This window comes from Phalacrocorax aristotelis, chromosome 3 (assembly GCF_949628215.1).
Source record: "Phalacrocorax aristotelis chromosome 3, bGulAri2.1, whole genome shotgun sequence".
NCBI lineage: Eukaryota > Metazoa > Chordata > Aves > Suliformes > Phalacrocoracidae > Phalacrocorax > Phalacrocorax aristotelis.
The window spans coordinates 94,201,589-94,227,311 of record NC_134278.1 but is presented as its reverse complement, the minus strand read 5'-3'; the positions used below and the strand labels follow the sequence as shown (position 1 = coordinate 94,227,311).

The following is a 25,723-nucleotide window of genomic DNA, read 5'->3' as shown; positions in this document are numbered from 1 at the left end:
AGCATTGCTGGCTTGCTGGGTAGTGAGCAGGAGCAAGGGGGTCAGGCTGCAGCAGCCCATGTCAGATAGACTTGAGAGTCTCTTGGGCATCAAGAGGCTGTGGTTAGAGTGAGCAAGGTCCTCTCTGCTTGCTCTCTGCCTAACACATCCAGTCTCCTGCTGATGTTCTGCTGATGTTTGTCAATGGTAGTTTAGATGTAGCTACTCCTTTCGGGTGATTGAGTGGGATGGGATGGACAAGGCCAGATGGGCCTGGTTGGCTCTGGGACCAAAGCCATTGCTTAGCATCTGATTACAAGGGTAGCTGCAGGGCTGCCAGAGATGGGGCCGGACATGAGCCCAGAGGGGACAACTGTGTGGAGGCCACTCTGTTGCCTGGAGCCTGGGCATCAAGCTGGGGTGCTTGGAGCCAGTTGTAGGTGGGAGCCCCAGAGGGTCTGGTCCCCAGCATGATGTTCTCTGCACAGCCTGGCAGGATGCTGAAGCCACTTCTGCTTCCCTTGCAGGTGGTGCTTTGCTGCAGAATGGGCAGATGACAGCAGAGATCCAGGAAGAAGTGGCTTTGACCAACCTGGGCAGCAGCTCTGGGGCCAGCAAGCGGCACAGTGCTGCTGACAAGATGCATTTTCCACGTTCCAACCTGCAGACGATCACAACCCTGGGTATGCTGGGCCACCCTGGCCCTGACCCCACTCCAGCAGGAAGCTGCAGCTGAAACCACAGCATGTCCTAGCCAGAAAACTGGATGTGCTGGGGTACACAGGGCTCTGCAGCTGTCGGGCTATCAAATACACATGCTATCCTAATGTCTGCTGTCTTCCCATGTGCTGCTCTATACTTCCAGGCAGGGGGGAGTTTGGTGAAGTGTTCCTGGCCAAGGCAAAAGGTGCAGAGGATGGTGAGGGTGAAACGCTGGTCCTGGTGAAAAGCCTGCAGACAAGGGATGAGCAGCTGCAGCTGGACTTCCGGCGAGAGGCAGAGATGTTTGGCAAGCTGAACCACTCCAACGTGGTGCGGCTGCTGGGGCTGTGCCGTGAGGCAGAGCCACACTACATGGTCCTGGAGTATGTGGACTTGGTAAGGGCCCTGCCGGCAATGCCTGCAGTAAGGAGGAGGATGGGTGGACAATGGGCATGGGGCCTGCAAGCGTGACATGGTCCAGGTTGGCAGCACAGGGTAAGCAAGGTGTAGGGAAACCAGGCTGAGCTTACCACTGTTCCCAACATGTGGAGGAGTCTCAAGGGAAATGGGGGTCTCCTGCAAGACCTGGAGGTGACTTCATCCTTTTCCACATCCTCCTGATTTGTGGTTTATGTCCAGGACTCAGCTGAGTAAGTTAAGCTGTGGGACTCCATGCTGCAGCTTGGCTGTGAATGCTAAGGGCTACTATGGGGAGCCTGGAGTTCATGGGAGAGAAATCAATCTGGGGCATGAAAAACCTCCTGGAAACATCAGGCTTCAATCAGCCAGTTGAGGCCAGAAAGTGGGATACTAGCGTGCCCTGCAGGGCAGGGACCAGGAGGACCAACGGGGACTATGGCCCAGGAGATGAGGATCTGTGGGGGTCCCAGGGGCCCGCCACGTCTGGGCACTGCAGGGACTGATGCAGCTGGCAGCACGGAGAGTTGCTGCCTCTGAGTCGCTGTCTGTCTCCCAGGGGGACCTGAAGCAGTTCCTGAGGATCTCCAAGAGCAAAGATGAGTCTCTGAAGCCACAGCCCCTCACTACCAAACATAAGGTGATAGTGCAGCTTTGGAAGTACTGTGGGGCTGGGGACCCTGAGGAGGGCAGCCAGTGCTGACACCTCTCTGGGGTCAGGTGTCTCTCTGCACACAGGTGGCCCTGGGCATGGAGCATCTCTCCAATGGCAGGTTCGTGCACCGGGACTTGGCAGCCAGGAACTGCTTGGTCAGTGCCCAGCGGCTGGTCAAGATCTCATCCCTGAGCCTCAGCAAGGATGTGTACAACAGGTCAGCTGGTAGCCTGGCAGGGGAATGGGAGGGGATGGGATGGCACCAGTCTCATTGCCTGCTTGTCCTGCCTGCAGCGAGTACTACCACTTCCGCCAGGCCTGGATCCCGCTGCGCTGGATGCCACCTGAAGCTGTGCTGGAGGATGAGTTCTCCACTAAGTCAGATGTGTGGTCCTTTGGGGTGCTCATGTGGGAGGTCTTCATGCATGGGGAGATGCCCTACACCCCCTTGGCAGACGATGAGGTCCTAGCAGGTATGTGGAGTACCTTGTGCTGTCCCTGGCATTGTAGCCTACTTTCTTTTCTTGTGGTAGAGGGGGCCAGCCAGGCTGTGATGTCCCCCATCTTGACATGGTGCTTGGCTGGCTGTGGAGGCTGTTCCAGCCTGTGTGGAGAGATGCTGTCCTTCTTGTACCCTGTGGAGAGGATCACACCCCTTCCCAATGGCACTTTGGACTTTGCTTTCATGCCAGGTCTGCAGTCAGGAAAGACGAAGCTCCCGCACCCTGAGGGCTGCCCTTCCCGTCTCGCCAAGCTGATGCAGCGCTGCTGGGCCCCCAGCCCTAAGGATCGACCCTCCTTCAGCGAGCTTGCCACCGCCCTTGGAGACAGCCCAGCTGACAGCAAAGCCTGAGCATCCTGGCCCTTGCTGGGAAAGGACGCGGCGGGGTGGCCGGGGGTCTGGTAGGTGCCTGGGGAGCCCCTGGCACTCTTACAGCCCCTTGCTGAGCCCAACCCCAACGCGCCAGCGAGCAGCTAGGCACCAGCAGCTGCTGGACTCAAAGCACAAGCCAGTGTACTCCACCCCCCCCACCCCTCTCCCCCACGGTTCCCAAAAGACAACCCTTGCTGCCTCTTGCTCTCCGCCTGCCCAGCCCACCACCCTTGGGCTGCTGGCATGGATGGAGCGCAGCTACCCCTCACCCAGCAAGAGCTGGGCTCCAACACCAGGCTCTCCATCCCCGCTCACCACATGCATATCTGCTGGCCTGGCCTGGCCTCTCTCTCCGTCCGTCTGTGCTAGACATGCCTGCCTCCCTGATGCCTCACAGGTACAGGCCAGCCAGCAGGAACGCAAAGTGCCTGGCATATGAAGGAGCTCACTACCTTTCCCAGCTACCCTGTGCCTTTTTTTGTACGACAACTCTGGGCAGCGCCCTCTCTCTCCCTCTTCCTCTTCCAGAGCGCTGACTCCTCCCTACCATAGTATTTCTGTTACTGGAATGCAGCCTAGAGTGGGTTAGTTTGTTTGCTTGAGCGGAGGGTACGACAGCCAAGAAGGGTTGGGTTTTGTGGGGTTCTTATGTGCTGCTCTCAATAAAGAAGGCTTTTTTTTTTGGTTTGTTTGGTCTTTGTAAGACGCTGCTGCCGGATAGCTGTTTCACTGTTTTCTTCCACATGGTTCCTGGGAAGAGTTGGGGGCTGATTCCGCAGGCATCTGTCTCCTGCATTTAACCCTTTTGCCCCCTTCTTAGCTGGATCTGAGATGCAGTTCCTAGTCAGTAGTGCCTGAGGGAGTACTTTGCCTCAGTGTTTATTCTCTCTCTGGGTAGTCATGGGTTGCTCTCCAAGTGGGACCTGTGTCTCAAGAGAAGATGTCCCTTTCAGCCAGCCTCCCTGCAAGCACGTGCTTATGGACACATTGACAGGCTTCCTTTTCCCCCTCTCCCCCTTAGGTAGCCAAGCTTTCATAGCAACTTTTCTTCTTTGTAATTGGGTTTGTGCACCCACCCTTGTGGCCTGGGGCAGCTTTGCAGCCAGCACTGGGTTGTGTTTTCACACAGATTTCAGCTGCTGCTTCTTACAGGACTGAGGAGCTAGCAGGGCCAGGCCTGGGTGGGGATACTGGGGGCACTCCTGCTGTCACATGTGGACTGTGGCCCTTTCCCCTGTGCCAATGGCCCTGAGCAATGGTAGGGTCCTGGTATTCTCTCCTTGGGGAAGGAGGGGCGGGCAGATGGTATACAGGAAGCCGCAGTCCCCACAGCATGAACATGAGCAAGCCAACATGGGGTAGGCCTTTTCCCTTGGAGCCAGAGTAGGACCCTGGGTTTGGCCAAGCTGCAGACCAGCAGTTTCGCTTGATGCACAGCTCTGGGTTGGGGGGTTGTAGAGAAAGATCTGAGCTTTTCCAGGAGGTGCACTCAGGCTGGATTTGAGGCAATGGGCACAAGCTGTACAAGGGAAATTCATATTGGATATTAGGAAAAATCCTTCCCCCTCCCAGGGTGGTAAAGGTCTGAGACAGTCCCAGAGAAGCTGTGGGATCTCCGTCATCAGAGATACTCAACCCTGGACCAGGTAAGCCCTGGACCAGGTAAGCCCTGAACAACCCAATCTAGTTGGTACTGCTTTAAGCAGAGATGGACCAGAAATATCCAGGATCCCCTTCCCATCTTTGTTACCCTGAGAGGTTATGGAGATGCTAGGGGGTGAAGAGGGCTCATTTTTTGGAATGTGCTAGCTGGCTCTGAGCTCAGGCTTTGGAACGGGGTCAGCTGGGCCTGTCTGGTTGCAAGCAAGTTTGCTAGCTATATAGCAGAGTTATCAAAAGTGTTTGTCCCTTTCCTGACACTTGTGATGTGTCTTGCAGCTGGGAGCTGCAGAGTCCCCCCAAGCCAACATCTTTTGACAAGCTAAGATGTGTCTGTGGCTGGCTGTTGGGCCCTTCCCTCCTACCTAGACACGGTGCTGCTTTGCATAGTGGGCTTGGCAGCAGGTTATCACCACCCTGAACCCTCCATGACCCTTCTCCAGATGGCCTGGCCACAGGCTGGGGCTGGTGGCATTGTGCATGCTGGGAAGTGGTGTTATGGGCGAGGTCTCAGGATGTGCCTTCTCTCCCCCTTGCACCTCCAAGTCCCTCTTGTCGCTCCTCCCAGTCCTCCCCAGTGTGTACACAACCCCTTTGAAGTGTGCAAGTGCTGTAGCACTGCTGCATGCATGCTCTCCAACTTGCAGGTGACCTCTCACATGTGTTTGCTGTTGTATATTGTTCTTTTGTTCCATCTCTCCCATCCGTCTCATTCCTGTGGACTTCCCTGCATGCTGCCCTTTGTCTCAGGCAAGATGCCTGCACGCTGTGGGTTGATTCCTTCAGCCAAGTTGCTAATCAATGTGTCTTGTCTTGCCTGCGCACCCCTGTGGTATTCTTTACCTCTAGAGCACATCTTGCCCTAGAAGTACTCCCAGGTGGTTCTGCAACTGCTTCCTCGGGCACTTGTGGATAGATCATATCGGAGCCTGTCACTCAATCCTTCTAGCTGGACTAGCATTCCTACTCCATAGTGGTCATTGGTGATCTTCCTTCGAGGCTGGCTGGGAGGTGAGGGGCAGGTAAGGGCAGTTGTACACCATCAGCTGACAGCCAGACCAGCAAGTGATTTTGAGTCTCTGCCCCAGGCAAAGGCCACCTGCATACTGGGCACAATGAATGATCCCTTGTCCTCCCACCTGGCTGCCCCATGTTGGACATGACAGGCAGAGTAGCAGTGTTATTGCTGTCATTGCTCAAAATGCTCCTGGGTGGGTTGGAGGTGGAGCCAGGCACTGTCACCTGTGGTGGCCTAGCCAAGCATCATCTCTGTGGTGCCACGACTAGAGAACAGAGATGCCAAGGACTTCCGGATTGCCATCCTTGCTCTACCAGCTTCACACATGCAGGTATCTCTGTGTGCTTGGAGGGAACGACATGGTTACAGTGGGCTGGTTCTGTGAGCAGTGTCAGGACGGAGTGCTCAGCTTTATCCTGACAAATCCTGGGGACTTGAGTGCCTGTTTACTATGCAGTCAAGACCTAGTGACTACAGGGAAGCACCCAATTGGAAAGGCACCAAAGCTAGGACAAACTCCAGACCAAAGGGTGCAGAAAGATGCTGGCTGGGATCGTGTATTTTTGGGAGTGATGTCATGAAAAAGTTCTGTATCCTTGGGGACGGGACAGATGTTGCCCAAACTAATTAGAAACAGCAAGCTAGGCAAATACAGTCCTAGCTAAATGTGATGGAGAAGAGTAGGAAATCAGAGCCCCTGCAGGAAAATGAGAGGACTTGGGCAGTTTGCAGAAGTGGGATCCAATTGTCTCAGCCCAAATTGATAAAACATCTTAAAAATTGGGAAAGGAAGACAACCTGTGGTATCCAGGGCCAGAAAGAACAGCAGGGCTCCATCAGAGCAAAGGTCTACCTAGTGGGCCACCAGCTGTGACCAAAATTGAACAGTTACTGAAGAGTGTAAGAGGATAGCACACAGGTATGCACCATCACAGCTAACAACTCCCTAAAGTATAAGGACCTCCAAACCAGGCATTTCTAGCAGTCCTTGATGTTTTTTCTTGCCAGAAAGTTATCCAAGTTCCCCTTACAACTATGCATACTTTGAGCACCCTGGGACAATGAGTGCACAGATCTAATATGCAGCTTGAAGAAATGCTTTTTTTGTTTGGTCTGATTTCATCTGCTACCCCATGGCTCTTATGCAGCTGTATCAGGCACCCGTGGGGGGCCTTAATTGTCCTAAGCAGCCTCACCTGGAACCTCTCACCCTCTTGAGCTGCATTTAAGCTCAAGCCTGGGCCTTCAGTTTTGTTTTGAGCAGCCTCGTAGGTGTTAAGTGTTTTAGCCTTGCCTCTAGCCCTGTCTTTGAGGCATATATTGTAGCCTTATTATCCAGGCCTGATTTTGGCACTACCTCCTGACTGGGTGGATACTGGATTTGGTTCATTGCATGGACCCTATTACCAACACCTGCCTCTGCTCTGCTCAGGTACTGTGAGATTATACCTGTCAGTGAGACCATGGGGCTGCCCTTAGATACTGGCTAGTCACCCCTCATGGAGCAGACCCACTTCTGCTCTTCTCTGGTATCATGTACGAAGGGCAGAAGCACCCCTCTGCTGACCAAAAAAGGCACAGTAAGGCCCTAGTCTCATTTTAGATGTGCAGCAGTACCTCCAATCTAGTTGATACTGCTGATAGAAGAGATCTGCTCATAGAAGAGGAGGCTGTTAAAAAAAAAGAAGCATCTACCTGTAGTCAGGAGCAGTCAAAAATGCAGCTGAAGTATCAACGGTAAGATAAATAACAGGATAGAAACCATCACAACCCCAGTGTTGAATGCAGAGGGTGTTTAATAGTTCACCAGCTGAAATACGGATGCAGAGCTGGAAAAGGATGAGAAAGGGCTTGCTGCTGTGGCCTAAAGAAGAAATGCAAAAGGGACATGGTATGCTGGGTGCAGCTGGCAGCAGGTGTTGTGCTACAGGGGAGCTGGCAAAGGCAGTTTGTCTGGAGGGACCCTTGGGAGTAATTGGGTAAGAGGCTTTTATGGCATAGTACCAAGTGCTGTGCCCACAGCTGCCTAAGAAGAGGGTTACAAATGTGAAATTTATGACTGGGGGTTGTAAGTGGGAATAATCCTGAAGATGAAATGGGGCCCAAACCTGGTTTAAGCTTCTTTTAACAGCTACTGGGTGCTGTTTTGGTTAGGGAGCTCCAGTGTTGCTGGAAACTTGTGTCCTGTGGGTGATGGTGGCCTGGGTATAGGGCTTGGCTCTATGGTCTGCGTCCAACTTCCTTGGTGAGAGATTATCATCCCAGGAAGCTCAGAGGCAGACCGATGCTCTAGTCCATTCAGAGCACCAGTGGAACAAGCATCTTGGAAAGCATCCCCAGGATGAGGCTAGGGAGAGAGAAGGTGGCAGCAGAAGAGATGAGCCAGCCCAAACTGAGCCAGCTCTCACCTATTGCCTGTGCAGGCTCTCCTGCATACTGGGGAGCAAAAGGCCTCCACTTGGCCCTGCAATCAAAAGGCCCACGGGGAGGAGGAAGGAGGGAGCATGTAGTGGCCCTGTGGGCAAGAGGAACCCCAGTCCTGGTACCTGTAGTGGTTGCACACTTGTGCTGAGCTGGTAGACCAGCTGGGCTCCGGTTGTCAGATCTACATGCCAGTTACTCTCAGCCTAACTGGTGCCTCCAGTCATGCAGAGGGTCTTGCTGACCCTTCCTCAGCCTGGCGTGACATGGTGAGGCCTCTGTCTCACCTGTGCCAGGTGTAGTTTGTGCTTAGCTTGAAGGGAGGGTGGCCAGGGCACGTGATGGGAGGCATGTGAGTCCCAGCAGCCCTGCTGGGAGCTAAAAATGGCATGTGTGCTCACTGGAGGAGCATGGCTGGCGGGGAGGAGGGAGAGGCGGTGGCAGTGAGGGGGGTGTTTAGTTTTGCAGTTACTCCCTTGCTCTGCAGGAGGTTGGCCCTAGAGAGTGGGAGACAGCTGTGAAGGCTGGTGGCAAGCATGTGCGTTCTCTGAGTGATGAGGCAGATATGGAACAGGCTTGTGCAAGCTGCAGAACCCTCCGTGGGGTCCCCAGGAGGCAAAATGGGTCTGTGGTAGGGCTGGTGCTGGCTGATGTGAGGTCTTGCCCTGGGCTGCAGTCCCTGTTTGTAGGACAGGGTCTGGGAGAGCCCTTTTCCTAGCAAAGGATGTGGCTCTGTCTGTCCTCACAGCTTCAAGCTGTGGGGCTGCGTGGTCTCTCCTGCACCCTTGCTGACGCACATACACCCTGCCTTGCACCCATTTGTCCTGCCTGTGTGGGCTGTCCCTTTCCTGTTGAGGTCCCGGTTCGCACCTGAGCAGAGGACATGGCCTTTGCCATCCACTGGGAACCCTCCGAGCTGCAGAGTGGGGGTGGACATGGGTCCCTGTCTGTGTACTGGGACTAGCCCAGCCATCCCCCTGGGGGACAGACCTACTGGTAGTCTGTCCTACCTCTGGATGGCTGTCGTACAGGATCCTGTTCCCTCTTCCTGTGGACTGGAAGGTAGCTGTGGCCCATCCTTTTTAATGGAGAGCCTTTATATTCTGACCAGTGGCCAACTTGTGCTTGAGCAATGTCTATTGCAGTCCTATCTGCCCAGTCCTGTGCTGTGCACACTCTTGAGCCCATGCGATCCCCAGCCCCTCCTCCCGACCCTAATCAGACTCTGCGGCCGCCAAAGACCAGCAGGCAGCCCCTTGTCTTCTGCAGGGTGCGGGAACAGTGGGAGTGGTGGGTTGCTTGGAGCAACACCTGGTCACATCGCTGAGAGGCAGGCAGGGCGGCGGCGGCGCGGAGCTCCTGCCGGCTGCATCCCGCGGGCAGCGCGGCAGGGGCCGAGGGCACGGCGGGGAGCCTCAGCCACGTGGTGTGTGTCTTACGAGGACTCAAGGGATGGGAGCCGGTAGCAGGAACTGGGAGCTAGGTCCGGGAGACCGGGTGTCTCAGCCCAGTTTCCCCCGTCCCGCCGCGGGACGGCCGGGCCGCGGCGTAACGCCGTCGGTGTCCGCCGGCTACCAAGCGGCCCGCCCCGTCCGTGCGGCTCGGCGCGCTGTCCCTTTAAGAGCCTCCCTCCGTGTTTCAATCTGGGAGTGACGCGAGCGCAGTCGGAACGTATGCAAATCAAACGCCAGCCGCCGGCCAATGGGCGCTGGCGCTTGGCTGCCGCCAGCCAATGGGATGGTGCCTGTCGGCGGGGCGCCGGCTCGCCCCATATAAGGAGCGCCTTCGCCATAAAAGGCAACATTGTATCGCTTTATATGGGGGCGGCGCGGCGCGGCGGGGGCGGCGGCGGAGCGGGGCCGTGAGCGCGGAGCGGGCGGCGGGGCCATGGCGGGGCCGGCCTGACCCGACCCGACCTGCGCTCGCCGCCGCGATGTTGCCGAGCCAGGCCGGGGCCGGGAACGGCGCCGCCGCCGCGCTGGCCCGCGGCTCGGGACTGGGCCGGTCGCCGGTGCCGGCGCCGCGTGGAGCGAACGGCGGCGGGGCGGCGGCGGCGGGGCCGCCCGGAGGCCGCCTGGAGCGGGAGGCGATGTACAGCGGCAGCGAGGGCGACTCGGAGTCGGCCGAGGAGGAGGAGCTGGGCGGCGAGCGGCGCGGCGTGAAGCGTAGCCTAGCCGAGGCGGCGGCGGCGGCGGCGGCGGCAGCGGCGGCGGGGCCCGCGGCGGGAGCGGCGGCGGCTGCCTACAGCGGCGGGGGCGGCGGGGCCGTGAGCGGCGCCAAGCCCGGGAAGAAGACGCGGGGCCGGGTGAAGATCAAGATGGAGTTCATCGACAACAAGCTGCGGCGCTACACCACCTTCAGCAAAAGGAAGACCGGCATCATGAAGAAGGTGCGGCCCCGGGGCTCCGGCCGGCGCGGGGGGCCGGCGGGTCTGGGCTGGCACCCACCTGTCGGTGCCCGGCAGGAGCCCTGGCCCCCGAGCCGTGCGCGCCCTGGCGGAGCGGGGAGCCGGCCGGCGGGGCCGTGCCCGGAAACGGCGACGGCGGCGGCTTCCCGGTCCCGCGGGGGGGTGGCCCGGCACCAGCTCCTTCCGGGGGGCTGCGCGGGAGCCTCCGGCGGGGCCGGCTGTGGTCCCCGGCCGGTCCCTGGCACCCGCGGGGCTGGGGGCAGGGACCCGGGAGTGGGGAGGCTGGTCATGGTCGCGCAGCCCCGCGCCCGGGGGTCTCCAGCCGGCTGGTGCGCCCAGGGAGGTCGGTCCCGGTGCGGCCTGCAGCCCTCGGTCGGAGCTGACCGGGGGCCCGCGGGGCCCCTCTCTGAGTCGGTGCTGGCTGCTGTGCCAGTCCCGTGGCGGGGCTGCCCTGCCCTGCCCAGGGCCCAGCAGGGCTGGCTCTGCCGCCGTAGAAGGGGAGCGCCATGGCTCAGTCGGTCCGGAGTGCTCTCCGTAGTTCCTGGTGTCTGGACCCATTGTGCAAAGGCAGATTAGAAACTTGGGGGATTTTGCGTGCAGTTAGATACTGCTGGCTCACCCACATCCCTGTTGGTGTGTGAGGTGTCCTCAGAACAACGGGGCAGTGCTGCATCCCAGTGGAGCTGGGTTCGTGCACCCTGGGAAGGTGGGAGCGGTTGTGGGGTACCGCTGGGCACATCCTGGCTGTGCAGGATGCAGAATGAGGCCATCCTGTCTGTGGTAGCTTCTGCGATACCACTGAGCGTGCCGTGGTCGCATGTGAAGAATATTCTTCTAGCCCATGAGTCGATCCTGGGGGATGGTAGCCTCGCTGCAGGGATGTTTGGGTGCAGCTGTGCTCAGGACTGTGAAAACTGAGATTGGAGTCTGGGTCCTGGCCTGGCTGGGGTGTCGGTGAGGGGAAAGAGGTAGCAGAGACACGTGGGCTGAGTAGCATTCTCTCACGTGGTTCAGCAGAGATGTAGGGGGACATCCAGACATGTCTGGAAAAGTGGGTGGGATTTCCAGACTGGGGGCAGCCCAGTGTCCCCCATGTCCTCAGGTTACTCTCCTGAGGTGACCATTCTTTTCTTGTGGCCCCTTGGTGCGCACATCCCCAAAGGGCATGCTAAGGGAAATGGGAACACAGCATGGGGCACCATAACCTGGAGGGAACCAGCGTTGGGTTGGTTTTAGAGGTCACAGCTCTTTTGGGGTGACAGGGAGCCAGAGCTGGTGTGAGCAAAAGGAGAGCCATGCTGGGAGCGCAGGGACATGTCAGGGACTTTTGTCCTCTGCTGTATGTGGCCCTGCTGTCTGTGACTCCCTGTTCTTCCCTTGTGCTGCTGGCAGGCCTACGAGCTTTCCACGCTGACTGGAACTCAAGTCCTGCTGCTGGTGGCCAGTGAGACGGGCCATGTGTACACATTTGCCACACGGAAGCTGCAGCCCATGATCACCAGTGAGACAGGGAAGGCGTTGATCCAAACGTGCCTCAACTCCCCAGACTCGCCCCCACGCTCGGACCCAACCACTGACCAGCGCATGAGCGCCACGGGCTTTGAGGAGACGGACCTTACCTACCAGGTGTCTGAGTCGGACAGCAGTGGGGAGACCAAGGTAATGTTCCTGTGCTCAGCTGTATGCCTGGGTGCCCTGGGGTGCGTGGGCTGTGCCTGTGGGGCTGCACTGGGAGCCCTGGTCATCCCCAGCCCTCCTTGAATAGCAGCTTGGGAAGCTGAGGAGGATGGGTCCCCTTTTGCTATGACTCCTATGAGCTCGTGCTGTGGCCTCTCAGGGCTGGCTCCTTCACTTGGTTAGTGGTAGTAGTGATTTAGAGAGGGAGGGAAGTGGGTGGCAGGTGTCCTGGCCCTGGCCTTTGCAGCAGGGCTCCCCACCGGCCCAGCCCACCCCCCTGCCCTGCTCTTGGTGCTGTTATCTCTCCCCCGGCGTCTTCATGCTCTTGCACTCATTGATAAAAATTTGATTCTGCCTCCATGGCCTTATAAGGCCTGGTTTCCCTCGCCAGAGTCCCTGGCAGGGCCCCTCACATTCCTTATAAGCTGCAGCTGTCTCTTGCTTTGGTGCTGTTTTGGAAGGGGGCAGGGAGGACATGGGGAATGGAAACATTTGGCTGGATGGACTGCTTCTGCTCCCTGCTTGGTGTCCCTGCAGGCGCCAGCCCTTGCCTGCCCATGTTACTTGTGGTGTCTCACCCAGAGTACTGTAGAGAGCCTCCCCATGGGTGTGGAGTCAGGCAATGGCCATTTTCTGCTGGAAGGGCCCCGTCTTGTTCCTACATCCCCTGGTGCTGTTCCTTGGAGCAAGAAAACTGGCTCCCATATCCCTGCTGCTTCCTTTGCAGGATGTGCTTGAGTCGGCAGGTACTTGGAGATGGGAGGTAGAGGAGTTAGTGGTGCAATGCTGGGATGACATGCTGAACTGGGATTGTGCCACAGCTTCCTGGTTCTGGATGGAGTGCTGTTGGGTGCTGTGAGTTGCTGCAGTTCTGCTGTACCTGTGCTCGCTGCAAAAGCACACTTCCAGATGAACTGTGGCCTTGCTTTAGGAGCCCTCCAGCTAACTGTGTGCAAGCCACAGCAGCATCCTTGCCATACAGCAGCTGTTAAATGTTAAGCAGGCAGAACCTGGAGAAGGTTGTTTTAGATCTCTGTGCTGTAATCCCAAAGGCAGCAAGTGCAGTCCCAAGATGTGCCCAGCATGTTATCTTGAGCTGCAGGGGTGTTTAGCTGTGTGTGTTTGTACCCTGTGGCAGCCCAAGAGCTCTGGTCACAGTGCTGCTGGGTACCTGGCAGCCATGATTCCTCCATGCCCTCTTCCCCACATGTGTGCATTACTGCACCAAGCAAAAGCTTATCACTGCTGAGCCCTGTGAAATATCAGTAGTCCCAGAGATCCCTGCAGGCGGAGGAGCTGTGGTAGGCCAAGGTGTTGCTGGCTGGAGAGCTCTGTGCTGGAGGCCAAGAGAGTCTCTGGGAAGGCTCCCTGCCGATGGGAGCCCAACAAAAGCTCTGGCTGTCCCAGCCTGGTGTGACTCCCCTGGGTGCCTCTGATTCCTAGCGTGAGCTGTGCCAGCCCTTTCCAGTAGGTGAAAGAGCCTGTTGTTGCCAGCAATTCCTCCTTGTGCAGCCTGGGTTTGTAAGGACTTGTGTCTCTTGGGCTTCTCCTGGATGAAAAGGCAAGTCCTGTGGGCATTTGGTATGAGCCAAAGGTGCCTCTGCCTGGAGTAATTTGGAGGTGCAGAAAAGCTGTGCATGGCAGCTGACCTGTCCCTGGCATGGGGCTCGTCCACATCATGTCTCTTAAGATTTTCACTGAAATACTGCTAGATGCCCCCAAAGGAAGTGTGCTCTTGGGGTGCAGTTACTCTGCAGAGGAGATCTTCATAACACAACTTCGCTCTGTCCGCTTTCTGATGCAACCCACACTTAGTGCCCTGCAGGCTCCATCCCAGTGCTCATGAGTGGTAATGCTTAGTGTGGGGTGCCTTGTGGCCACAGCCAATATTTGGTGTGGGGCTGAAGGAGCCCTGTGGCCCTGTCTTCTGCTTGACATACTGGCTAAACCCACTCCTGGCCTGCTGAGGGTTCTTGTTGCAGCAAACCCTGGGGCTGGGGACAGCCCTACCCTGACCCTCCCCAGTCCTGCTGTGCCTTCTGCAGGGCTGGAAGCCTGGTCTGGTTCTCTGGTAGAGATCAGCCTAATTCAGGTAGACCAAGAAGTCCTCTGAGGATGAAGGGAGCTTTTGAGTGGGCTGTGCTAGGTAGCTGGCATCCTTTCTGAGGGGTGGGTGATATGCAGGGCTGGGTTACAGGTGCCTCATTGGAGGAGGTGGCAGGAAATTAAGTGCCTGAGCTGTCAGGTCCAGCCACCTAGGATGCTCTGAGAGGGTTGGGCAGCTGCTCCCTGGCCTTCCTGTGAAGTCTGCTTCCTGGACCTCTGTATGGACAAAACCTGCTTGTGTTCAGCCGCTGCAGCAGCGGGGGGAGCAATGCAGCCAGGCTGTTACCTGCAGTCAGCAGCCCGCTGGTATTCCTTTGCACTACTGCCAGCAGCAGCTATGAGACCCTCCTGCCAAACCCAAACTCCCTGCCATGGAGCTGAGCATGGACTGCAGCTGGGACTGGGGCATACTGTACTTCCCAGGCAGCAGCTATATCCTCGCAATGATACTGTCATGCACTGACCTGTCTGATCTTTTGCAGGTCCCAAAGGGTACAGTGCCCTCAGGTAATCTCCTGGGTGTGGTTATGTAGCAGAGGGGATTTTGGAGGGAGCTCAGGGGCTCTAGACTGGGGTGAGAGCATGGGAGTAGGCCTGATCTGGTCATCTCTTTTTGGGTTGGGGGAAAGGTGGGACTTTCTGCGCCATCTGGAATGCAGACCAGGTGTTGGAGACCAGATTGGGATTTCCCATGTACCTCCAAGGCCAGCTGTCCTGCAACATTCATGTAATTATGCTGGCTGGGGAGTCTGGGCCATGCTGAACAGCATTGTCCCAGGCAGCCCCCAGAAGCTGTGGAGTGGGATTGTTTCTGTCCCCAAGACCCTCCTTTGGCCCAGAATGGGCATCATATGGCCTGGGCCATGCCCTGTGGCCCACTAATGCTGTATAGCATTTACCAAGCATTGCACAGTGGTGTGGGACTGTGTGGACATCTGCCACTGTGCTGCACATCTCTGCTGCTTGTTGATTCCCCAGGCACTGCTCTGCAAACTGCAGTTTGCAGTGAGCTATCCTGGGGAATGGATGTGCAGCTGGATCAGGAAGGGAAGGGCCTTCAGGGCTGCTGTGCTGCCCCAAGGCTTGTCCTTGGCCCCTTTAGTAATCTCTGCTGAAGGTGACCTATGGCTGGTCTCATGCATGTAGTCTAGGCTTTGCAGGGAGCTGGGGGGAGTCAAGGAGCCCAGGGGCTCTGAGGCATCCCAGACGGACATGGGGAGAAGGCAATGGGTGTCCGATCCCAAGGTCTCTTGTAGCTCTCTTTCTGTATTGGGAGCTATTGCTGCAGCCCAAGAGAAACACAGCAAAAATGGGAGGAATCTGAGTCTCACCTGTGGCAGAGTAGGGAAGGCAGAGATGGGGCATACATGGTTCAAGCTTGCTGGCACAGTATCCCTTTCAAGTACCTTTGCTGTTCTGATCATACTGAGGTTTGCCCTCATGCTTCTAGGGAGTTCTGGGAATCCCCCTGAGTAGGGTGCTGTAAATCTTTAGGGATGCCTCCCCCAGCCCTGAGAGTACAGGGGGATGCTAAGTGCCCTGTCTGCTTGGGGACTATAGCTCAGGGGTGTACAGCTTCAGGGCTCTGCATGGGGATGAGGAAGCCTGGCTTTTCCAGCTGGGAACAGGATCTGCTGTGGCTCCCGTGGCCTAGTGGGCTGGGGGGAGCTCTGCCCTGTCACCCATGTGGGGAGGGTGCCCACAGCCTCTGTGTCCCACGTGGGTTGGCAGGAGTTTGTGGTTGAGCTAATGGAAAGTGCCTCTGCTGGGCTCCACTCTGTTATCACGTGCCTCTTCTAATTCGGACTTCAGGGCCTGTGGTGCCAAGGCGGAGGGGGTGTTGCTCTCCTCCCTCCTCAGGCCCTGGGGCACGGCTCAGTGCCCAGGATTGGCTCCCCCTGTCCAAAATGGGCTGCCTTCCCTTTTTTAGCTGTTCGTTGAGCTGTGAATTCCTCGTCCCTGGCAGCTTGACAAGCTGGGAACAAGGCTTAGCACGTGGGAGAGCTAGGCCCACCAGCCTGCAGCAGGAGGGGTGGGAGTGTGGCAGCCTTAACTCTTCCCAGGCATGACGGCAGCCATGGCAGGGCACAGGGGCAGCAGGTCCCTTGTGGCCTGTGGTATGGACTCCTGTGGAGTCTGCTCTTGGCCAACTGAGCAGGGCAGGAGAGGGGCCATGTTGACCGTGGGTATCCAAAAGGAGATTTGGGCGAAGGAGGCATGTTAGATACCTGCCAGGGGCAGCAGGGATCATGCTGGGCTTGTGTGGTTCCTGCAGATCCAAGCCACATCCAGCCACATGCTTTGTAGCTGCAGAAACTGGGGTGTTATATGCCCTGCAGCCTGGCATACGCATTGCGCCCTTGTTCCCAGACCCAGGAGGCCAGCCTGTCAGGCTAGCATTGGCCCAGCACAGGGCCCTTTTCCTCCTGGTGCTCAGCTTCCCTGGTGATGCTGTCCTCAGACAGGCATAGAGCTCTGATGTTCCTTGCAGGACTGTGGTGTGTGCTGGCTGTAGCTAACATGCAGAGTCCCTTGGAATCATTTGCCTCATGCCTATCTCCTGTTAGTGAGCTAGCAAATGGGCACTTCCCCGGCCCTTTGCTGCAGGAGATTTGTGGAGGCATTCCCCAGGGCCTGCCAAAGCAACTGTCAGGGCTGGGTTTGGGCCTCCCTGGTGTCCAGGTTTGGTTTTACTCACCTCTCCCTTGCTCCTTTCAGTGTACAGCTGCCTTTAAGAGCCGGTTCTTGGCTTGTTCTTGGCCATGTGTTTCCTGCCATAAGGGAAGTTGTGTGTGTTCCTGACAGGAGACTGTGTTTGCCTTTACATCTGTCCCAGCAGGGACTGCTTTTGCCTGTTGTGTGCCAAAAAGAGGCTGCTCTCTTAGAGGCTATGGGGACTCCTGGGGAGGGGAAGGGCTGCTTTGTCCCCTGGTGTCTTGCAAGGAAGTCTCTCAGGGGACCTGTGTGGCCCCAGGCTTGTATCCAAGGTTTACGCTGAGCTCTCTCCAGCTTTCCTCATGCTGTGTTACTGGGCACAGTCTCCTCATGTTTGTTCAAGCTACTTCTCTCTGCTACCCTGGCTCTGCTCCATGTGCTGGCAGCAGGCTCTGAGGGTATGTTTTAGAAGGGGATGCAACCTATGGAGCCTGGTTTGGTCTCATGGGCAGATCGTGACCAGACCCAAGGGCTGGTCTGAGCTGTCACAGTCTCTCCTTCCCCAGGACGCACTGAAACCAGCGTTCACTGTCACCAACCTGCCGGGGACAACGTCCACCATCCAGACAGCCCCTACCACCTCGACCTCCATGCAGGTCAGCAGCGGCCCGTCATTCCCCATCACCAATTACCTGGCGCCAGTGTCTGCCAGCATCAGCCCCAATGCCGTCACCAGTGCCAACGGGACAGTGCTGAAGACTACTGGAGCCAGTGCAGTGACATCTGGGGGCCTCATGCCGATACCCACCGGCTTCACGCTTATGTCAGGTCAGTGCCTTTAGGGGCTGAGGACTGCATCCATCTGTGTCTGCATGTGGAGTGTGTTGCTGCCCTCTCCAGAGGAGAGGAGACCTAATGGCAAGAGGAAGCACAGTGGTTGCTGCTGTAGGGTGAACCTGGCTGGGATTCCTTGCTCAAGCCCAGCCAGGCCAGTGACTGGAGAAGGGTCATGTAGTGACTATTTCCTTAGAGTGCTGCTGGCTGGCCCTGCTGCTGGGAATGGCGTGGTGTCAGCGAGCTGAGCTGGGACCCCAGGGCAGCACCAAGAAGCCTGGAGGGAGTGAAAAGAGCTGGTGGTGACAAAGCCTTTCTTTCTCCCTCCTTTCGGCAGGTGCTTCCCTTTCTCCGGGGACCCCTACCATTCCTTTCACTCAGTTACAGCCACACTCCCTGGCTCTTTCCAGCCAGCAGGGCCAGGTGGTCACGGGTACGGCTGGACAGCTGCAGCAGGCACAACAGACAGTCTTCCGCTTCCCTGCCAGAGCTGGAGGGCAGATCGTGTCGCTGACAGGTCAGCACTCGCTTCTCCTCCACTTGCTTGAGGTGGGGGGGATGGAGGCATCTCTGGGGGTTCTGGTCCTGGCCAGAGAGCTGACCCCCAACTGAGGTGGGAGCACAGAGGAGGCAGAGCACAGGGCTCCCTGGCTGAGACTGCAGGGAGAGATGGGAAGACAGGGCAGAGGATGCTTGGCATAGGCAGGAGCAGCATTTTGGGGGACACAGATTAAGGGAAGCAGTGGGTTGTCAGTCTCATGCACCAAGGTTTGCCCTGCAGATAGTAAACGCAGAGGAGACAGGTCCCTGGTGCAGCTGTGATGAGGCTGAACTGTGCTGGTAGGAGGACTGATGGAAGGAGACTGCAGGGGCTCAGATGCCCAGTGGATGTTTTTTGAGTGCTGGCATTTGGCTCTGAGCAGCTGTTCCTGCTTTTGTATTTGGATCTGCAGTCACTGAACCAGTGCAGAGCATAGATTAGGAGAGACCCAGAGTAGAGGAGAGAGTGGTGCTGCTGTGCTGCCTTGTGTGCATTGTCCTTTGTAGGAATTTCTTGTTGTGATGAGTCAAGGCTCTCCAGGTGTTACACTGCTGCTGGACACGCTTCTGGATGGAGTTCCAGAGCAGGGCTAGGCTCTGTTGTGGGGGGCAGCCATCATCTAAGGACCAACACTGAGAGCAACACAGGATTTTTTTGTATCCTGCCTGTTTGTGCCCAAGCTGAAGAGTCTTGATAGCCTGCGTGCTTTCTTGGAGCTCTTATGGCTCCCCATGGGCCAGGGCAGACAGTGTGATCCCATGCAAGGGAACTGGATTTCCCTTGTGATCTAAGAGAATAAGATGAATAAGAATAATGGACATGTGTCTCTGTGGTGTGGTGTGTGGGGAGATGCCCAGTATGAGCAAGGTGGCCAGTGATTCCTGCTCTCTGGCATGCCTTGCTCTTCTCTCTGGAGACACGACCTGAAAGCCTGAGGAGAGCTTTCTGTGCCAAGCTTTGTCTCTGGAGCTGAAGAGCTTTGCAGTGAATGGGCTGGGCCGGAGGCTGTGCCCCTACAGCTCTGGGATGCACACCTTGTGGCCCAGTGGTCTCTAATTCCTGTGTTGGGGCACTGTGATGTCCTTGAGATTACAAGCTGGGCGAGATAGCTGTGCCCTGTGGAGGATGGAGCTGGGCCTCCAGAGTGTGAAGGCAGCAGGGCCCAGCTGGCCTTGGAGTTTGGGCTCTCACAGTTCTGTTCAGTGCAGTGAGATGATCCTTGCAGGGCTGGCTGAGTGTGAGCAGTGCTGGGCCCTCTCCTCCCAGCATCTTCTCTGCTGTGTCTTGGGGGAGCTGGGAGTGGTGAGGAGGGCTCCAGACATTCCTGAACTGTGCCTGGGAGCTGGACAACAGCTGCTGTGGCCTTTCCTTTTCTCTTTGCGTCCCTGCAGGCCAGCTAACCCCTCCTTGGCCCTTGTATGCCAGGAAAGAGCAGGTTTTGGCCTCCCCTTTGGGGTAGGTCCTGATTTCTGCCACATGCTGCTTTTGGCTAGCCTTCCCCAGTGCAGTGCAGAGCCATGCTGCGGAGCTGTGTGTGGCCAGAGGAAGACTGTGGGGCTTTCACATGGCCCAGAGTGCCTGTGTCCCTGCTGAGCCCCAGGCTCATGGGCTCTTCTTTCTCCCCAGGTGGTACCATGGCTCAGCAGGTCCCAGTCCAGGCGATTCAGGTGCACCAGGCACCGCAGCAAACGTCTCCCTCTAGTGACAGCAGCGCTGACCTTACCCAGACCTCTTCCAGCGGAACAGGTAATTGGGACATTAGGGTAACCATTTTCTGTCTTTTTCCCTAACCACTGCTGTTAACAACCCACACCATTAGACCTCATGTCTGCTCCTTGCCCAGGATTCTTCTTCAGACCAACTCTATTCCATCCTTTCTGATGGTTTCCCAGGTATATTTATCCCTGTTGCCAGCCCCTGTGCTACACTATATCTCGGTAGATGTTGCTGCGCATAGGGCACCTTACAAGGGCTTTCAGAGCCTCTCTAGATACATCATCTGCTCTTACTTGCAGCATGGAGCTGGGAACAGGTTGCCCAGTTCTCAGATGGTTTCTTAGTGAGCCAGCATTGCCCCTAGCACAAGGCATTGGCTCGCATCTGCTTGACGTTTTTACTGTATGTACAGAGGACGTCCCTGTTGTCTGCAAAAGCTGAGTTCAGGTGCCTGGATGCAGGCTGAATCCAGTTCAACAGCTTTATTAAAGCTTCACCAGGAAACTTATATCTCAGGTTGAATTCAGACCTGGGATGTTTGGCTAGTGTGCTTTTCTGCCCCCTCATACTCACTCATAAAAGCAAGAGGTTTGAGCTCTTCTGCCTGTTCCCTGGGGCTCTTCCCCAAGAGCCTGGGAGAACAAGATGGATATTTCAATGCACCTGCTGCTTCAGGACAGCATGCTGAGGGTGGCTGAGGGAGGGATGCTGAATAGGTGTGTGAGTGTAGCAGATTCTTTTGCGTGGCTCACATGTAGTCTGTCCTGGTGCCAGTGACCCTCCCGGCGACCATCATGACGTCGTCTGTGCCAACCACTGTGGGTGGCCACATGATGTACCCCAGCCCACATGCGGTGATGTATGCGCCTACATCTGGCCTTGCGGACGGTGGACTTGCAGTCCTCAACGCTTTTTCCCAGGCGCCCTCAGCAATGCAGGTGTCCCACGGCCAGGTCCAGGATCAGGGTAAGAGAGCTGTCTGGGTCAGTGCTCCCATAAATGCTTTGACACCCTGATTTTTCTTGTCTCACATGTGTTTATGCTGTATATTAATTTAAAAGAATTTTCTTCTAAGCAGTCCTAGTGGCTGTACCAAGGCCTGGCAAGGGTGATGATGTGTACTTTTAGATCTTGCTATTCTCCTATGCAAAGGATTGCTTGAGCCATTTCCTGGGGAAAAAGGGTGAGGGTTTCTGGGGTGGGTGGCATATGGGGCAGGCAGTGGAGGGAGCTAGGAGACTTCGGAGGTGATGTGTGGTTGCATGAGGGGGCAAAGCAGCATGAAGCCATGTAGAAAGACTTTGAGGGCTTTCCAAATGCTTCTCCCAGCATTTGGAAAACTAGTGCATGTGGCTTTCTCCTGGAATGTCTCTGCATGCAAACAGGCACCTTCATCCTTGTGAAGTTCCATGGAGCTCAGAGAAAGGACCTGTGGGGGAGCACTGTTCAAGGGGCAATATAATTTGTGCTTGCTCTCTCTCTCTGTGGCAGGTGGTGTCCCCCAAGTATTCCTGACAGCCCCATCAGGCACCGTTCAGATCCCAGTCTCAGCTGTCCAGCTTCACCAGGTAGGTGCAGAGAGGCACTCACAGGTGTTCAGGGGATGTCCTCGCTCTGCCCCTGCCTGCACATCCTTTGTGGGTCTGGGCAGTCCCAGGCACTTGGGTAGGACCAGTCCTCAGGTCTGGGGAAGCTGTCAGTGCCACCCCCCTTGGGGGAGGAAGTCTTGCCCTCCTTGGGCAGGTGCCAAGAAAGGACAGTGCCACCCTGGCTGCTGGCATACATGGTCTCAGGGCATGCTGTCCCCCAGTGCTTCCTCCTCCCTTTTCTCTCTAGATGGCTGTCATCGGGCAGCAGAGCAGCAGTGGCAGCAGCCTGACGGAGCTGCAGGTGGTCAACTTGGACACCTCACACAGCGCCAAGAGTGACTGAGAGGCCTCTGCTGCCGGCCTTGTGCTGTCTCTGGCTTGTCATGCCACGACAAGGCTGGTGGCAATTTCTTCTCGTACAGACTGCACCAGTTATTTATTGTTGCCTTTTCACGTTTCCTTCATCCACACATGCACACACGCACCCACCTACACACACACATACATACACACAGGCATGCGCGTGGGGCTGCAGGACCCACCTGGGGTGGAGCTGTGCTGGGGCCATGCAGGGCTTGGGGGCGTTTGGATGCTGCAATAGCTGTGCTTGTCTCACGCCAGCCAAAGAAAATTGTCTCTTGAGGGGAGGATTGCTCTGCGCTGTAAATAAATACTGCAGGCCATTTCCAGTTGGAGGCTCTGGCTCCTTCTGGGCGCTCTGAGTCACCTTGCCCATGAGTGTTTGCTCTGCATGGGGCTCAGCTCAGACCCAGAGCCATCCTGTGGGCGCAGCTTGGAGGGGAGCAGGCCGAGGCTATGCTGCTGGCCTCAGCAATGTGCCTTTGTGGGGGTGACAGGTCCTGGCTGCAGCAACTCACCCTGGGCTCTGGACAGGGGAGAGTGGCCAGCTTGCATGTGCATCTCTGGTTGGGCCTGTGTGCCCTCCCTCTGGAGGGCAGGGCACAGCCTGTGGCACGTGGCCCCATCCTCCTCATATGCACTACAGTGAGCCCTCTGCCCTCAGTGCCTCCTCACTGGGCTGCCTGGCAGATTTGCAGCCTGCCTGGCTCTGCTCCAGCAGCTGCCCTCATGCAGCTGAGGTGGTCGGTGGATGCCCTGGAGTGCAACGATGCACCAGAGAGCTCCTGGGGGGCTCTGTGGCTGGCCCAGCCTCATGGTCTCCCCTCAGCCCTCGCACTGCTTGCGGACTCCGTACACCCAGGGGCATGTGGCCGGGTCTTTCCCGTGTCCCTCTGCAGCTCCAGCCAACACTTCCTAAATTTGTCTGATGCACGGTGGAGAACCAACTCAAGTGTCAAAGGGAAGAGCCCATGGGCACTGAGCTTGCTGGGCAGGAGGCAGGCTCTTTACCTGAGCACCAGGGTGCCCTGCGGGCCATACTGGGCTGTGGAGGAGCAACTGTTGATGCCTGTGCAGGCTCAGCAAGGCCAGGGGAAAAGGGCTGGAGCATGCTTGGTCCTGCATGGGAGTTGCTGTGAATGGCTCTGCTACCTAGCCCTGTCCCTGGAGGGAGAGTGAGCAAGTGAGAGAAGCTGCTGAATCTTTAGGGAAAGAAGCAGCTACTGTAATTTTTTTTTTAAGTTAAAGACAAAAGAAGCCTTGGAGAAAAAAAAAAAAAAAGAAAAAAGAAAAAGAAAATGACTTTATTTTTCTAAGTGTTAAACTCAGTATTTATGTAATTCTTTAAGGAATAAAAGTTTGGCTCCTGTACAGTTTTCATGGGGTTTGTACCGGGGGATGGGAGAGGGGTGGGTGGGCATGGAGGCAGGAAAGGGGCCTTGCTTTTGAGTTTGTATTGTAATCTTGGACATGTTCCCTCAGCATTAGCGTTTAAGCTGTGCTCTCCACCTACCAGCATGTGCCAGGGATCAAGCTGAACCAAGTGGGATGCTTGTTTCCCACTTACCTGTACTGAGGACTCTGTACCCATCATTTTGGGCTTAACGAGCAGAAGGCAAATGAATCAGTGGCTGGACTCTAGAAGTTGGAAACCCATCCCTTGCAAGCAAGGGCCTTGCAGTGTGCTTGGGAGCCAGAGGTGGGCTGGGTTTTCTGATGGCTGCTCTGTTCACCTCTGGTCCTGGGACTTGTGGCTGTTCTGTCACTGCTCTTGGTGTGGAGTAGTGCTACTTGTGACTGCCAAAGGGTTATAGGCATCCCCACCCGTCCCTGGGTGGCAAGCAGCCACCAGTGGCTGATCTCTGCTCTGCCTGCTCACTGTGCAGGTAGCATCTCCTGAACTAGCTGATGATTTGGGCTGTAGTTCTCTTACAGCTGTTCCTTAGTGCACAGATGTGAATGGGTCTTCTCCAAGCCCCCTGTGCAAAGAGCTTCCAGAATGGTCTTTCAACCCTTGATTTATTATGCAGTCTGGGAAGGGCTCATGGGGAGTGGGGTGGCCCATCTGGTGAGAGTGACATTGCATGCTGCCTCCCCTTAACATCCTTGCTCTGAGTGATGCGTACCCCACAGTTTGGAGCACGTGGGAGTGCTGTGCCATGCTGTGTTGCTAGGTGTATGAAAGCTGCTCAGTGATGCTTACAAAACAAGGCTGGGTACCTAGGAGTTTGTCCAGGGAGGAGGATGGAGTTGGGGTTTTCATTGTCCTTTGCCCCAGCGCATCACTGCAGCCTGGCTTTGCTCCGCTTTGCTTGTGCTAGCACTGTGGAGCAGAGCTGTTGGGCTGGGATGGCAGGAGAGCCCCTGCTGCTACAGGGTGTCTGACTGCATCTCCTCCCTGGCTCCCCAAAGGCAACTGCTGGTTAAACGCTAATGGTGTATTTTTATTTAAGTGCAGACTTGTAAGAACACTTGTGTATCAGGGATGAAATGGCATTTATTGTGTGGTGACATTTTTAGTTCATTTTACTGGTTTGAGGGTTGTGTGTGTGTGCGTGTGTGCGCGCGTGTGTACGCATAAGTGTGTGTGGGATTATTTTTTTTCCCTCCAGTTTCCAGGGTTGTGTTTCTGGAAGGATGTGGAAGTAATCACAGTACTATGTACAGAGCTTTCTTTTGTATTAAAAAAAAAATTACTCTTTCAATAAATGTTATCATTTTGTGCACAGATTTGGGATCTTGGCTGTGCTTTGCGGGAGGGGATGACACATACCTTAGGGCCAATGAATGGCGTTCAGAGGCAGAGTCCTGTACCTGTTTGTGTACTGCAGAGGGTGGGGGACTGTCTGGGCATGATGTGGCAAAGAGGAGCTCTCTGCAAGTCTCCATTCCCACTGCCTCCTGCACAGGTGAGACCTGATCAGCTAGACTTCTATTCTGGGAGCCCTAGAGCCAGTGGGTGGGACAGAGTGGACCTGTCATGGACAGCAGGGCTGCGAGGGCTGTTCCTTCTGAGAGCTTGGGAATGGTGCTGGTAAGCAGGGCATGGTGTTGAGTCAAGAGAAATAAAAACCAGGAATGAGGAGGAACAGGGACTTAGGAAAAAGAATTGTTGTAATTCAGGGGTGTTAACTCAAGGTCCTCCTGTTCCTCCCTGTTAAAACAGGGAGGACAAACAGCCTGTGTTGCTTATGGAGTAGTTAGGCAATAACTAAGGCCTAGGAAGAGCAATTTTTGCAATTGCAACATCAAAGAAAAGGTGATCGCTAGGCCTGGCACCAGGTGGATTATATATTGATAAACTACCCCAAACCAAAGGAGGACAGAGATATTTTTCAGTAGTCACAGAGGTATTTCCAGGATAGATAATAGTTTTGCATGAAGGTGCTTCTGTTAAGGTAGCGTTCACCTGATACAGGACTCAGTAGATAAGTGATGCTGGCCATGGCCCTGTGATCATGGGAGATGCCATGCAGCTGGCATCTAAGAGCATACAGACACGGTGGTTGGTGTGTGCAGTACCATCCCCAGGTGTCTGGAGAAGGAGAAAGAATGAACTGGGCTTTAAAATAAACCAGTTGAAAGGCTGCAGGCAGAACAGCTTCCTCTGACATTGACAGGCATCTGATCCAGGTCTCAAATTAAAATGAGGTTGTTTCCCCTCTCCTCTTCCAAGTCCATTACTTTTGGACACTGGATGTCTTTAAGGATGGAGCTTAACTGTTGTCTCTATGAGGCCCAACACCAAGACTATTAAGTTACCTGCAGAAAACTGCTATGAGAAGATACGGCAGTATTCAAACTGGAGAGCCATTATTTAAAGTCAGGCCAAAGGCAGATGCCTGTAGGCCCCCAGAAGGCAGGTCAAGGGCATATGGGGGCTCATTAAAGTGCCTACAGGTGGGTAAGAAACCAGAGGGAGAAGGGCTGCTTCTTACAATCATCAGTGCTGCTGGGTCAACAGTATGTCAGCTAAAAGTGCAACTACTAGCCTCTACATAGCATCAGGTCCTGGAGCAGATACCAGTATGATGTAAGGAAAGCTTAGCGCTGATAAAAGTCCATACAGTGGAGGGACTGCACTATTCCCTACAGTGCAATTTGGAGAAAACA

At 55.9% G+C, this 25,723-nt stretch overlaps 2 protein-coding genes across 3 annotated transcripts in view; both read left to right on the top strand.

The window, feature by feature from the left end:
• PTK7 (protein tyrosine kinase 7 (inactive)) overlaps window positions 1–3,332 on the top strand; it is a 40,164-nt gene extending 36,832 nt beyond the window's left edge. Inside the window, exons 15-20 of the mRNA XM_075088514.1 lie at window positions 507–662; window positions 845–1,077; window positions 1,658–1,738; window positions 1,819–1,970; window positions 2,048–2,226; window positions 2,446–3,332. Coding sequence (XP_074944615.1) covers window positions 507–662; window positions 845–1,077; window positions 1,658–1,738; window positions 1,819–1,970; window positions 2,048–2,226; window positions 2,446–2,606 — 962 coding nt within the window. The 3' untranslated portion in view covers window positions 2,607–3,332. The remainder of the gene's footprint in view (window positions 1–506; window positions 663–844; window positions 1,078–1,657; window positions 1,739–1,818; window positions 1,971–2,047; window positions 2,227–2,445) is intronic.
• A 6,196-nt stretch (window positions 3,333–9,528) lies between these two features.
• Window positions 9,529–22,981, top strand: SRF (serum response factor). Of its 2 annotated transcripts, XM_075088512.1 has the most exons (8): window positions 9,529–10,114; window positions 11,525–11,791; window positions 17,137–17,398; window positions 17,742–17,921; window positions 19,572–19,691; window positions 20,436–20,627; window positions 21,153–21,229; window positions 21,498–22,981. In XM_075088512.1, exons 1-8 carry the CDS (start codon window positions 9,659–9,661, stop codon window positions 21,591–21,593), a joined length of 1,650 nt encoding a protein of 549 aa, XP_074944613.1. In that variant the 5' UTR covers window positions 9,529–9,658; the 3' UTR covers window positions 21,594–22,981. The 2 variants fall into 2 exon arrangements, with proteins under 2 accessions (XP_074944613.1, XP_074944614.1); XM_075088513.1 differs by lacking the exon at window positions 17,742–17,921 and having other exon boundaries at window positions 9,531–10,114.
• The last annotated feature ends 2,742 nt before the right edge of the window (window positions 22,982–25,723 follow it).

Bases quoted from the DNA above. Each gene is read 5' to 3' on its own strand.
- SRF (XM_075088512.1), top strand. From the start codon at position 9,659: ATGTTGCCGAGCCAGGCCGGGGCCGGGAACGGCGCCGCCGCCGCGCTG. The intron at 10,115-11,524 runs GTGCGGCCCCGG...TGCTGCTGGCAG, and splicing joins AGACCGGCATCATGAAGAAG to GCCTACGAGCTTTCCACGCT. The intron at 20,628-21,152 runs GTAAGAGAGCTG...TCTCTGTGGCAG, and splicing joins CGGCCAGGTCCAGGATCAGG to GTGGTGTCCCCCAAGTATTC.